The 13,177-nt window shown below is 42.2% G+C and overlaps 1 protein-coding gene across 15 annotated transcripts in view; it reads right to left on the bottom strand.

Moving 5' to 3' along the window:
• BRSK2 (BR serine/threonine kinase 2) overlaps positions 1 to 13,177 on the bottom strand; it is a 395,220-nt gene that overhangs the window by 126,189 nt on the left and 255,854 nt on the right. For all 15 annotated transcript variants that reach the window (XM_033155249.1, XM_033155259.1, XM_033155232.1 and 12 more), the window contains exon 3: positions 3,769 to 3,854. In XM_033155249.1, the coding sequence (XP_033011140.1) occupies positions 3,769 to 3,854 (86 nt within the window). The remainder of the gene's footprint in view (positions 1 to 3,768; positions 3,855 to 13,177) is intronic.

The following is a 13,177-nucleotide window of genomic DNA, read 5'->3' on the forward strand; positions in this document are numbered from 1 at the left end:
CTGCACCTCATTGGTTGCCTCTTTATTACTGGAGAAAATTTCTGTTGGTTGGGGTTCGATTGGCAACTAAGGGGCTATTTAAGGGGCTGCATGAGGCAAAGTAATTTCTCTTTCGCATTGTGCAGCGGATCTCCCACCCTCCCTCCCTATAATTTAAGGTTGTGGTTTTGACCTTGCTATGCCTGTCTGGGGGTCATCTGTTTTTGGAGCAGGGGCCCGGTAGGAATTTTGCCACTTGGCTGATTGGCTGGTGCCATTTGGTTTTTGCCTACCGTGTAGCAAATCTTCACAACTTTGTAAGGTTGGCGGTTAGGCATTGGTTCATTCTTTGGCAGAGAGGATTATGGATTGGCTGTGCCTGCCCCTCAATTTTGTTGTTGCTGCTGCTAGGGAATTCTGTTAAAGGAATCCAGGGGCTTGATTTGCTCTGTCCGATCCCCTCTCAGGGGTAGGGCCATGCCAGAGTTCCTGGGAGCATCCGCCTCTGTGCTCCCCCAGTATGTTTTCCCTTACTGACCTCTGGAGGTTCCAGTTGTCAGTCCTGTTCCTGCCAGTGCAGGTTCAGGTAGTCTGAACCAAAGCCTAAGCAACCACTCACATGCTGTAATCAATAAAGGTGTGGCCAACTTAATGCCAAAAATCTTAAACAAATATTCTGTGTCCTGTGTGATTTAATTTGGAGGGGGTTTGGGGGTCTTCACACACAAAAACCTTCAGTATCTCAACTGACTATGGGATTTTAAATGCACTTCAACAAGAGAGACATAATCGAATTCAAATTCAAAAAGATTTTAATGACAAAGTGCTTTATTACACTGATTGGTTGCAAGATCTGCTAGACTTGATGTTGGGCAACCCAAGTTCAAAGTCTAGTGCAGGCAGACTCAATGAGTGGCCTTGAAAAGTCACACACTGGTTTTGTTCTGGCAGGGGTGTAGCAAGGGGGGGCGTAGGGGGTGTTCCGCCCCATGTTCCATAATGAAGGGGTGACAAATTATCAAGGAACAATTACTGCTCTACTAGGACGGTTCATAAAAAAAACTTTTTTAAAAAAAAAAATGTCTGCTCCGAAGGTCTTTTCTTACTATACTATGGATTATATAGCTATATATGAAATTTCATGCATATCGGTTAATATCTTGACCCTCCTCCACCAAAATAGCTGTTTACTTGGCTGTTTTCCTATGTCGTGAAGGCTGAAATTTCAGTTCAGTGGAGCACTTACTGTTCCCAACCCTAACCCTGTGGAAAGCCATCTAATTAGACTTTAATTTGATTTTGAGATGTTTTTAGGAGGTAATTTAATCATTGTTTGATTTTGTACCAATGTTATGTATCTGATGTCAGCCACCCTGAGCCTGACTTTGGCCAGGGAGGGCGGGATATAAATAAAAGTTTTTTATTATTATTACTTGTTATTATTCCTTTGTAAGAAAATATGAAATAACGTGAAACCATTTTTGCAGGGGGGGGGAATCAATGGGGGGGGTGACAAGAAATTTTTCGCACCGGGTACCACCTGACCTTCATACGCCTCGGGGGGGGGGGTTGACAAAAAATTCTTTGCCCCGGGTATCAATTTACCTTGCTACACCCTTGGGTTCTGGTAATCATCTAAATTGTGCTTTAGATAACCGATGGGCAATTTGTGGTTTCAGGGCTGCACATAGCTCCTGACCTCATTTTATGCCCCTCCCAACACCTATTGAAGCCCTGTACATCCATCCTCTCAAAGTTCCTTCCTTCCTGTTCGCTTCCTCTTATTTTTTTCCTGGCTTTTACAATTGCTCCCTCTCCACTCTTTACGCAACACAGGAGCCTAATACGGTCCACTGAGTTATGGCTCTGTATGTAGTTTTAGAACAATCGGAAGGGGCAGTATTTTATTTGATAAAAAAAAAAACATTGCTTTTTAAATAAATAAATAAAAACAATTTTCTTGTTATATGGCTTCAGGAAAAAACCATTCTTAAGCCACCAGTCTGAGAACAAATTGGAAGGATACATACACACAGAGGAACATCTATTGATATAGCCATAGTATGTGTACAGCACACTAAAGTCCGAAAAGAATAATTTCCACTTGCTTTCCAGAAGAGCAGCTATGTATATTGATCTGTTGTACTAAAAGAAAAGAAAAAACCTCTGTATGCTCATTGCAGAGTAACCCCATCAAACCTAAGGAAGCTTATTTCCCCTAATCTAAATCTAATATGAGGCAGCCAAAATAAAAATTGAAGAAGGGCAAACTTTTGATTCCATATTCAGGTAGGAGACCAACTAAGTTTGTTCTTGGCATAAGCTTTCGTGTGCATGCACACTTCTTCAGATATATACTGGACATTTAAAAAAAAATATTTTGATTCCATCTTAGTTAATATGGAACACCTTTGTGGCTCCATCTATCTTTGATTCTGTCCCTGCCCACCCCTGAAATGAGGAAATGTGAGCAGAAAGGTTATCTACCCCTGGTTTGATAATAATGAATGAATATGTTAACAGGTACTTAATGAGTCAGATAATTGGCCCATCTACTGTACCTCAGCATTGTCAACAGACAGCAGTCCTTCAGAGTTTCAAATAGGAGACAATTCCCAGAACCTAGAGCTTTCTGCATACAAAGCAGGTGGTCTGCTACTGAGGTATGGCTTGCCCCTACTCTGTGCTACCATCCAGGGCCAAATTTAGGTTTGATGAGGGCCTAAGCTACTGAAGGTTATGGGGCCCTTTATATGTCCAGCTGTCCTTTGTCAACAACAAATTGTCACTTTTTGTGTTGAATATATGCTATATGGTAATTTATGATGGACCTAATAGGCCATTTGCACATAATAAAAAATGTATTTTATCAAAGTACTTGTTGAACTGAAATACAATTAAGAAGAAGTATATTAATGGTGAAATACAATTAAGAAGAAGTATATTTTGGGGGGCCCTCAAGAGAGTGGAGCCCTAAGCTATAGCTTGTTTAGCTTATACGTAAATCAGGCACTGCTACCATCATCCCTGGTACCACCAAGCTTCCTCTACTGATATATATTGCCAGTGATGTCCCCGCAAATCAGTAAGCAACTTTGGCATTGATAATCATTATCTCATATACACAATTGCTTTTACAGGAATACCTGCTGGATTTATATCACTTTTATGCTAAAAAAAACATGCTGGAGAAAGGGTCCAGAACCACATTGTATAACAAATACCAGTTCTACACCTCTACTTAAAGGATTCTACACCTCTACGTAAAGGGACCCCCCCTGACCATTAGGTCCAGTTGCGGACGACTCTGGGGTTGCAGCGCTCATCTCGCTTTATTGGCAGAGGGAGCCGGTGTACAGCTTCTGGGTCATGTGGCCTGCATGACTAAGCCGCTTCTGGCGAACCAGAGCAGTGCATGGAAATGCCGTTTACCTTCCTGATGGAGCGATACCTATTTATCTACTTGCACTTTGATGTGCTTTTGAACTGCTAGGTGGGCAGGAGCTGGGATTGAGCAATGGGAACTCACCCCGTTGTGGGAATTCGAACCGCCGACCTTCTGATCAGCAAGCCCTAGGCTCTGTGGTTTAGCCCACAGTGCGACCCGCGTTTCTTACACCTCTGCTTAGGCACTGTTAAAAACCTTCTTGGGAAAGCATAAAATGAAATTGTTGTGGTTTGTGCACCTGTTGTGTACAGCCATTTAGTGGGCTACATCCCATGTTAACAGATACTTAATGCATTTCCCACACACCCATCCCATCCCCTTGGCAAATGAATAATACCTACAAATATTTTTTATTTTCATAAACATCGTGCAGCTTTAAAACGTGCGGGTGTTCTATCAACTTCAGGATGGCTATTTCCCGCTCCACCTGAAAGAGAAAAGCAAAAAACAAGGAATTGTTAGAATCTGTGTCTTAAGACTACATTAAGAATCTGTACTACTGTGTGTCTTCAGTCATTACCCACTGCAATCCCTTAAGTACCACTGATTTCCCCCGGTGTAGTAACCACGCAGAAAACAAAGTAAAAATTCAGGAAATGGCAGGGCATAGAAATAATAATGTGTGCTTAGTAATAATGAAGAAACACATTATTAACAACAATATTGTTATTAACTTCCACAGCACTAGGACACACCTTGCTGGGGCATTTGATTGTGTGCAGGCATCCCAGGAGGGCCTACCATGGCTGACACCTTGGTTGCTCCTCCAGTGCCCACTACTACTTCCCCTTTCTGCTGGCTGTGGCCCTCCATCCACCAGTCTCCCTGTCATGTTTGTGAGTGAGCAAGCTTCTCTCTGAGACCATGAGCCAAGGGTGTGCGTGTTCATGTCCCTGGCCCATTACAGTGCTTATAACACCACTCACAAGCTCAAGGGAGAATCTGGGGGATGCTCCAAGTTCTCATGAACTTACTCAGCAACAGTCCTGAAATGAGTCGGGGAGTCGTTTTCTCTAGCCCGTTACGGTGCTGCTGCCAGGTAAGCTCACCTGCCTCCCCCCAAAAAAAAATCTGAAGCCAGGTCTGCTTCTCAGATATGCAAAGTTTACATAAACATATTATTTCTAGGGGGTTGCCATGTAATCTATTACAGCGAAAACAACAAAGAGTCTTGTGACACCTTAAAAACTACAAATTTATTGTGGCAAAAGCTTTCATGGTTAGTGTTCTCACATCACGCACATGAAGTGCTATCCTTAGTGGGCACTTACATGCACATAGATGCAGAGAAACCAACAGCAACATTAAATAATAAAAAATACAAGCCTACAGCAACCTTCTCAAGCTTATGAAGATAACTACTCCCCCCCCCTTAAATAAGATAAAAGTGGTATTCAGAAATCCTAAAGTAAAACTCTATCTCTCCCAGAGTTTCCCCTCTCTCCTCTCACCATGTGCCTGCCATGCCCTCCCCAAATCTGCTCTAGAGCATTGGGAGAACCTCAGTGCACAGGAGGAGAAGAAATTGGACAATCTCCTTACTGCTACATTGAATCCAATCCCACATTTCTGAAGATTTATGGATGAGGAGTGAGCTCATTTACTCTTAAACAGCCTCCATTCATTTAATAATACTGACATTTCTTTCATATGGTATCCAAAGCTTCAAAGTCTGATGTGCAAATTCTGAGTAAAACCCAACTGTATCATGCTAGAACTCTTTTGATACCTTCTTACATTCAGAATAGAGGAAAAATGGAGGCAGATTTGCTAATCTCCTCTGCTGAACCAGAAGCCTTAATTAATTGCACACATGAAATTAGCAAATACCTGTTTTATTTTGTTTCACTAAGTGTCACTATGGGTGAATTTACAGGCCATGAACAACAGATTGGCAGGTACACTTATGTAATAACAAACTATTAATGCCCTAATTACATGGCCCAATGAATTGAAAGGGAAATCTAGAGGGACTGAGCACTTGGCTCTCAAGAAGCAGAATGATACAACTCCAGAAGGAATCTACTCTGAACTCAGTTCAGAAGCTGCTACTGGTGGTACTATTACAGCTGCTGCATCCTGGCATGTTGTGTCATAACTTCCTGTGGATGGGCAATTGGCATGGGTCTGGAAAGAGTCAAAGAGGCTCTGGCACACTTTCCTAATGGCCAAAATTAGAAAAGCAGGAAAGCTGGTACGATGCTTGCCTGGCTCTAGACCCCAGTATAGATTTCCCCATTCCACTTGCCATGGTTAGGATGTTACTTTGGCTGCAGGGCAGCAACAGAGATCACCACGTGTACTGTACCATTTTTTGGATCTAGGCTACCCTGGGTCCTATAATAGGTTTAAAGTTTATATCTTATTCAGCCACACCACAATGCTGTCACATTGTTGTTGTTGTTCAGTCGTTCAGTCGTGTCCGACTCTTCGTGACCCCATGGACCAGAGCACGCCAGGCACGCCTATCCTTCACTGCCTCTCGCATTTTGGCCAAACTATGCTGTCACATAGATTTCTGTAATTTCCTATTCCTAAAACAGAAGCTGACAACAACTTCCCCAAATCTACCCATTAAATCTATGGAGATGAAAATCAGATATATCCAATGTTTTTCTGGCTGTGTGTGTGTGTGTGTGCTTGTGTGTGCAAATAGTTCTCTGGAAGATGTGCATTTCCTCTTTCCAGCACTGGAACATAAAACATTCAACATTTCAAAACAACAATAACAACACATCAGGTCATCTCCCCAGCAGCAAGGCAAGCTCTCATCTTATGCATTGTGGAGAAGACTTGGAGCACTTCTGATACTGGATCCTGACACGTGTTATGTTCATACCAATAATTTTCTCCCCCCCCCCTTTTTTTTTTTGTTCCAGAAAGGCCTGCAGCACATCGCCTTTGAAAAACCCCTGCTGTTGATGGCTGTGGCAACATGTCCAACCAAAGTGAGAGATGTGATGCTAGGGCTCTCTCAGGGCACTTCTTAGTTACTGTCCAAAAGCTTAAGATGAACAGGCACATAAAAACAGAGACTTATGGCTTATGTTGCTCAGACAAAGGCCTCAGCTATAGTTTTTCTCTGATTCACTTTCAACACTAAGTGGGGGAGGAGAGGTAAGAGAGCAAATATTCACCTTCTGCGACAAACAATCCACTGCTAGGATCTACATATTTTTAATTACAGTAAGTTACACTAAATTTTTAAATTTTCAGTCATTAGCAAGTCATCCTCTTTTTAGAGAGTTACCTGTCTTGCCTCCCCTTCCCCCTGAAAACAGACTAAGGATCTTGTGGCACCTTAAAGTTTTTTTAAAAAAAAAACTGTACAAAGTGGACTCCACAAAAACCTAGGCTATAAATAGATTGTCAGCCTTTAAGTTGTCGCAAGACTCTCAGTTGAATTTTCAAGCTACACTTATCCCATGCTTCCACAATTTAATAACAAGGGCTAGAAACTTTCATATTAAAAACAAAGCAGTGATCATTACAAATAAAATCTACAAAGGAACATGCATCTATAGTGTACAATTCTGATGGTTTAATGCAGGATGGTGTAAGTAATACTATAATGGTCAGAGCAAACTCAATAAATGCTCAGTTATTCTGCAGAAATATCTATGTTTTTTCCTGGCACTTTATAGAATTCTGGATTATGTTTGAATAATATTTTATGTAGTGAGAAGTAAATAAGAACCAAGAAAAAAAGTGTCTGATCAACAGTTTGCTCATGGGAAGAAGGTAGTAGGAAAACTTTATCATGAGCACTGATTGCAGTTGAATGTACCATGACAGAACTTAAAAGAGTTCATTGAGTAATAGCATCTCCAACAGAGAATTGAAGGAAACTGCAACATGAGTCATTAAAAGGTGTCTGCCCATGCAGAGGTAATTTGTATTAGCTTTTGCTGGTTAAGTGGTGCACACAAAATCTACAGGAAGGTGATGAACACTAAATCCATGGCAAAGTGATTGCTTCTCCAGAGGCCCAGATGATGGTTCTCTATGGCACCAAGAGAGATCTGAGTGCTGATTTGGTAAGTCATCAGGGCATTTGATTACCAAGTCTGCAAATAATAATAATAATAATAATAATAATAATAATAATAATATATTTATAACCTGCCCACCCGGCTGGGTTTCCCCAGCCACTCTGGGTGGCTCCCAACAGATTAAAAACAGAATAAAACATCAAATATTAAAAACTTCCCTAAACAGGGCTTCCTTCAAATGTCTTCTAAAAGTCAGATAGCTGTTTATTTCCTTGGCATCTGATGGGTGTTCCACAGAAATATTACTCCTCCCCATAATCCCGAAGCTCCCTTCCAAAGGGGAAATAGAGGCATTGGTCTGCCTCTCACTGCTGACTTTGCCACTCAGTACTGGGGCAGTGAGTATATTTGCCCAAACCACAACATTATCTGCCCAGAGGTGCAGCAGGCTGTTTGCTGAATGGGAGAAAGTAAATCAAGGACACCTCTCAAGTGGGAGCTAATCTCCCCATACCCACTTCCATAGCAAGTTTGGAGTCTGGAATGGCAAGCATGTTCCCCCCCCCCCTCTGTGCTGTATCACTTTGCAGCCCACTTACTTGTCCAATGAAACTCAAGTGATACTCAAAGAGCCCTTAAGAATAAAGCCAACCCCAGTCTGCAAAGCACTGAGCTTCTTTCCTGGCCACACCTAAATGGGATGGAGTGCTGAAAACCATCTTTTACTGTAGAGATGTCAAAGAAGCTTGCAGTGCTTAGGCCTGGATAGGAGCTTCAGAAGTTCATATTTCTCACCTCAGAGAAATAATAGCATTATGAGGTTCCAATTCTTCTACAGCTCAGATTAAAATCTAAGACACAAAAGAATTCCTGCTTAGTCATATAATCCTCCACTTCCCTTACCTTTAACAGCTAGGGCAGTAGCAATGTCGTTCCAGCTGTGGGAAGACGGAAATAATAAAATAATGTCTCTCTCCAGAGGCATTGGTAGTGTGTCAGGACAAAGGCATTAGTGGCTTTTGGGAAATTTAGTCTTCTCAGAAGCTACTGCAATGAAAATAGCAGTGGCAGATCTGATCTCCCTCCATGCATCATCATGTGGCTGGAGCACCTTAAGTTCTGCCCTTGGCAGGCAAGTTTTGTTTAAAGGGCAAAAGGTAGCACTGGGGATGTTGTTGTTGTTTTGAGGGGGGAGGGGAGGGGGAACTTCTGAAGCTGGGTTGGTTTTTTGGGGGGGGGGTGGAATTCAAACAATTTTGGATTTTCTTGACTCTAGCGTGACTTGTTTGCTGAGCCAAATCTAACATAAGCTACAAGCAGGAAGTTGCCTGTCAGTGTTTGATAGATACATTAGGGACTGATTTTAATAAAAGTCTATTTTTCATGAGTGAAAATAATTTCTGTCTTACATAACATAGGCCCTAAAAACACTTCCAAACCAGCATGTCTAGTGATTATATCAGAACACTCAGACAGTGCTTCCATTCCTGAATTGGCCTCTGCTTTCTTTGTGACCTTCAACAACTCAATGATTTCTGTATGACTTACATCCCCCATTGGTGACATGAGATATTTGGTAAAATTGTAACAGCTATCAACTCTGGATTGTACTACCTGGAAACAGGGGAAATCAGACTCCACTAAAATTGCAAGAACAACATGAGGATAATAAATTTCACCTGCCTTTGTCTTTGCTCTCTCAAATGAAATGTCTGTCTGTATTTATCATTGTTTTCCCAGGTAGCTGAATTAAATACTGAAAGCCAAGGGATAATGACAAGATCCCTATCCAGACTGCTGTGGAAATTGATACAATGCCATTGTTAACTCTTTCCCCATTCTATAGAAACATTGCAGAGACCTTGTGTAGTAGTTCTATCAAAAGCTTAAAGTGTAGCCATGTTTCCAAAATTATCTCCGCAGCAGCGAATGTCTGCCTAAGAACAGGATTTCACATTTCCAGGGAAACACCAGTGGATGTTATAGGGTAGACAGGGACTGTAGTAATTCTATCACTGGATTGGTTAGGAGAACACAGTGGAAATCCATGTAATCACACAATCAGTATGAAGCCTCTGAAATAAAACCAAACAGATCTTAAGTACAGGATAAAACTGTCCATTCTTTCCCTCACCTTTGCCAACAATTGGTACCACTTTTATGGCTCCTTTCACCAGGAAACCCACATATTGCTTTCTGGCTCCAAGCCAGGAAGGATGAGAGTGGAGCCCTGCAGGGCTGACTGCTTTAATGCAGATACAATTATCAGAGAGCAAGACAAGCCTCAAACTGCTAGGCTGGAGAGAGGCTCCGGGAGCCTGCAGTAAACTGGAATCATGGAGTGACATTTGCATAATGTTAAAAAGACACATCCATCTGCCACACAAATCCCAGCCCCCAAGAGAGGATTCTAGATTCGTTTTTTGTCCCCCTTTTCTGCAGGGGGCTTTGTCCAGGTCATGGCAAAAGCATATGGCCAGAGAGAGGGGTCAGAAATGATTTCAAAGTGGACACAAAGGCATATCACTTGCTTTATGACCTTGCAGATGCCAATTAGAGGTTTTTAGGGTCTAAGCAGGGAGTTGATTAGCTAGTAAGATGCTTCACTGACTCTGCTAATGAAAGAGACTGACACAAAGGCAACATTTCCCTTAGCAGGAACAATGCAAAATCTTCACTTATGTCCTCACCTCTAGCCCTTTTCCTCTAGGAGAACTGGCTTCTCTTTGCTTTAAGCTCAATTCACATGCATGGATGTCAGTGAGAAAACAGCACTTCCAGTATCCTAACTCGCAACACAATCTGCAGAGCCCATCCTATGTTTGTAAGAGGCAAGTGCCATGTGCCTCCACATTTCTTTTACATTCAATTTCCTCACTTTTTGGTGACTGAGTTAGTTGAGAAAAGATGGAACTGAAAATGTTTGCTCTGTAAATGGATAGCAACAGAAGCGAGTGTTACCTTATTCTGTCCGACTGTTTCACATTCACTCCCAGCAGGCCCTTCCTTTTAGTAGAAAGCTGAAAGGCTGTCCTCTTCACAGAGGCAATAGGAAGGGGTGGGGGAATCTGGGTAACATTTCCAGTCACTCAGGCCAGGGAGTGCAAAAGTAAATTTGAAATTGCCAGCATCAGCCCAAGCACTGAGATACTGTACAAATTTTAGTTCCCACACCCTCCTACTCCAGTTCATGGCCAACTTGCACAGCAACTGATTTAATCACAAGGTCCTTGAGCTGGTACTCAGAAAGAACAGAGTGCCCCAATACAATTACAGTGGTGCCCTGCTAGACGAATGCCTCGCTAGACGAAAAACTCGCTAGACGAACGGCATTCGCTAGCGGAAGGCTGCCCCGCAAGACGAAAACGTCAATGGGGCTGCCTCGCAAGACGAAAAAAAAAATTCGTCGCAGAAACCTCCGCTCTGCATTGCCGCTTCGCTAGACGAAAAATTCGCTCTATGAAGACACTTGTAAAACGAATTATTTTCATCTAGCGGGGCACCACTGTAATAGGTTTTTGCTTGGAATTCCAAGCACTATCTCTGAGTATTGTAAATGCCAGGGAAAGGCCATTTATCCCTCCTCCCTCAACCCACCATTAGATGACTCTTTGTCACATCATGTGAATTTACAAACAATTCAAGCCATGTTTGAGTTGATTATCAACATGCATTTGAGGAATCACTTAATCAACTGAAAAAGCATAGGAGGGAAAACGCAATCTGAAGTAGGAGACTTCCTCCATACATGTTATGGGTCTATGATGCTTGCTTGTGATATATTGGAATAAGGGAAGTTCAAGATAACAAAGCTCAATTGCTAGTGAAGCAGCACAACCCCTCTGCATGAAAATGTAATTTTATAACAAATTATAATAAATTCTGCTTTTGTTTAGCATTTCTAGCCTTACTTACACAGCTGCCCCAGCTCAGAATCACTACTTAATACATCATTACATTCAACTATTTTCATTTTAGCCACCAATCAGAGAGCCGACATGTTCAAGTATGGCATCTATCTGCAGTGCATGTCTCTTTAAATAATGCCTGGTCTGCAGGCAGGCAGCCGTGATGAAAACTGACAACATGGATTTATTAATTCAGCATGTAGGATAATCAGCTGTCCAATAGTACATGGCAAATCAACCATCTGACATACAGCTCTGTGACAACACTCAGCAGAATTAGCCTCTCCGGAGCTGGAACCCAGATCTGTCTCCAATACAATACCTTCCACGGCAGTAATGTTGGGGGAACTTTCCACACTGACCTTCCTTTAACTTACCTCACCAACCCTAACCAAAACCACTCTGGAACAGGAACTCTCATCAGACCTAAGCATTTTTTTAAAAAAACAACACCATATTTATATGGTACTTTTCATCAAATGTTTCCAAGTGGCTTACAGAAAAAATATGAAAAATGCAAATGGAGGACATTCTGTGGAGTTGGGCTCACAACACTGAATGCATGAGTCGTGCTTCTGGTCCATGGGGGACCACTAATAGTGCTCCCCCAAGATTATCTCAGTATCCTAGATTTTGTTATTTGGGGCTTTTACCAATACAGGAACCTTGAACATGGCCCACTAGCAGACAAGAAACCAGTAGGTCATTTAATGCTGGTGGTAGTCTGTTTCCATCACTATATGCATGACTGCTGGAGACACTTAGGAGAGAGTTATATTTTCATTATAAAAAATAAATTCCAAAAATCTGAGTTAAATATTTAAAAATCCAATTAAAGTTTTAAACATCTCTCTCACACACACACCTTGTTTGCCCCTATGCATCCCTATAACAAAGAGGGAGCTTGGAAGAGTATTGGTCTGTCTTCCTAACCTTTCAGCACTACAGAAAGGAACATATTATGTTTGAAATGCCTCAGTCTGATACTGACAGAAGCACCCACATTCAGACTCCCCCACCCCACGGCAATTCTCCTTCCATTAAAAATAAGTATATGCTGTTGAAACAAAACGACAACACTCAAGAGGATCCGTGACATTGTACAAGGAAAACAGAACCACCGCACGCTATTATCCAGGGCCTCTGAGAAAAGCCAAAGGACAGCACATGACCAATCAAAAAGTCAAGTCTGCACTTTTCTCGCTCTGTCTGCTATGAAAGCAGGGGATGTGAGGGAAGGGAAGGCCTTGGCTGAAGTTGTGCCAAATGCACTCCAGTGATTGATGAAGCTATGCTGACCTAGCTTTACCCCTCTTCCCCAATGGGGTTTCAACAGACTTGGTTATAACTGGCAGAGTTACCCACACCTGCAACATATCCTGTTTCTTTTCTTGGCCTTCAGCTGCTGCAGCAGCAGAAACGATGTTTGGGTTCAAGCTCAATGAGCTTTTTAAACAAATGTTGAAACCAGGAGGTGGAGTAATATGGGAGAGATGGGGAAGAAACCCTCCTAAATCAAATGTGTTTGAGGAATACGTTGTGCATGAGCTCAGACCCTGCAGACTCCTTGGCAATTCAACTTACCATCTCTTGCACGCACTGTACTGAAAGGGAACCTAGGGTACCAGTACATAGGAATAACACCTTTTCTGGGCCATTGCCATTCAAATGGTGTGTGTGTGTGCTGCATCATGTGACTGATTATGTGGGGCAGGACTTCAAGTTGGCACCCCTGCATGGCTCACAGTGTGCCCAAGGTATACAAGTTGAGAGGCTCAGAAGCAGCAAGTGGCTGCGCAGTTCTTCACTGGAAATCAGTATGTGAAAGAATGCTGAGCAGGAAGAGAGGA

This window comes from Lacerta agilis, chromosome 1 (assembly GCF_009819535.1).
Source record: "Lacerta agilis isolate rLacAgi1 chromosome 1, rLacAgi1.pri, whole genome shotgun sequence".
NCBI classification, from domain to species: Eukaryota; Metazoa; Chordata; class Lepidosauria; order Squamata; family Lacertidae; genus Lacerta; species Lacerta agilis.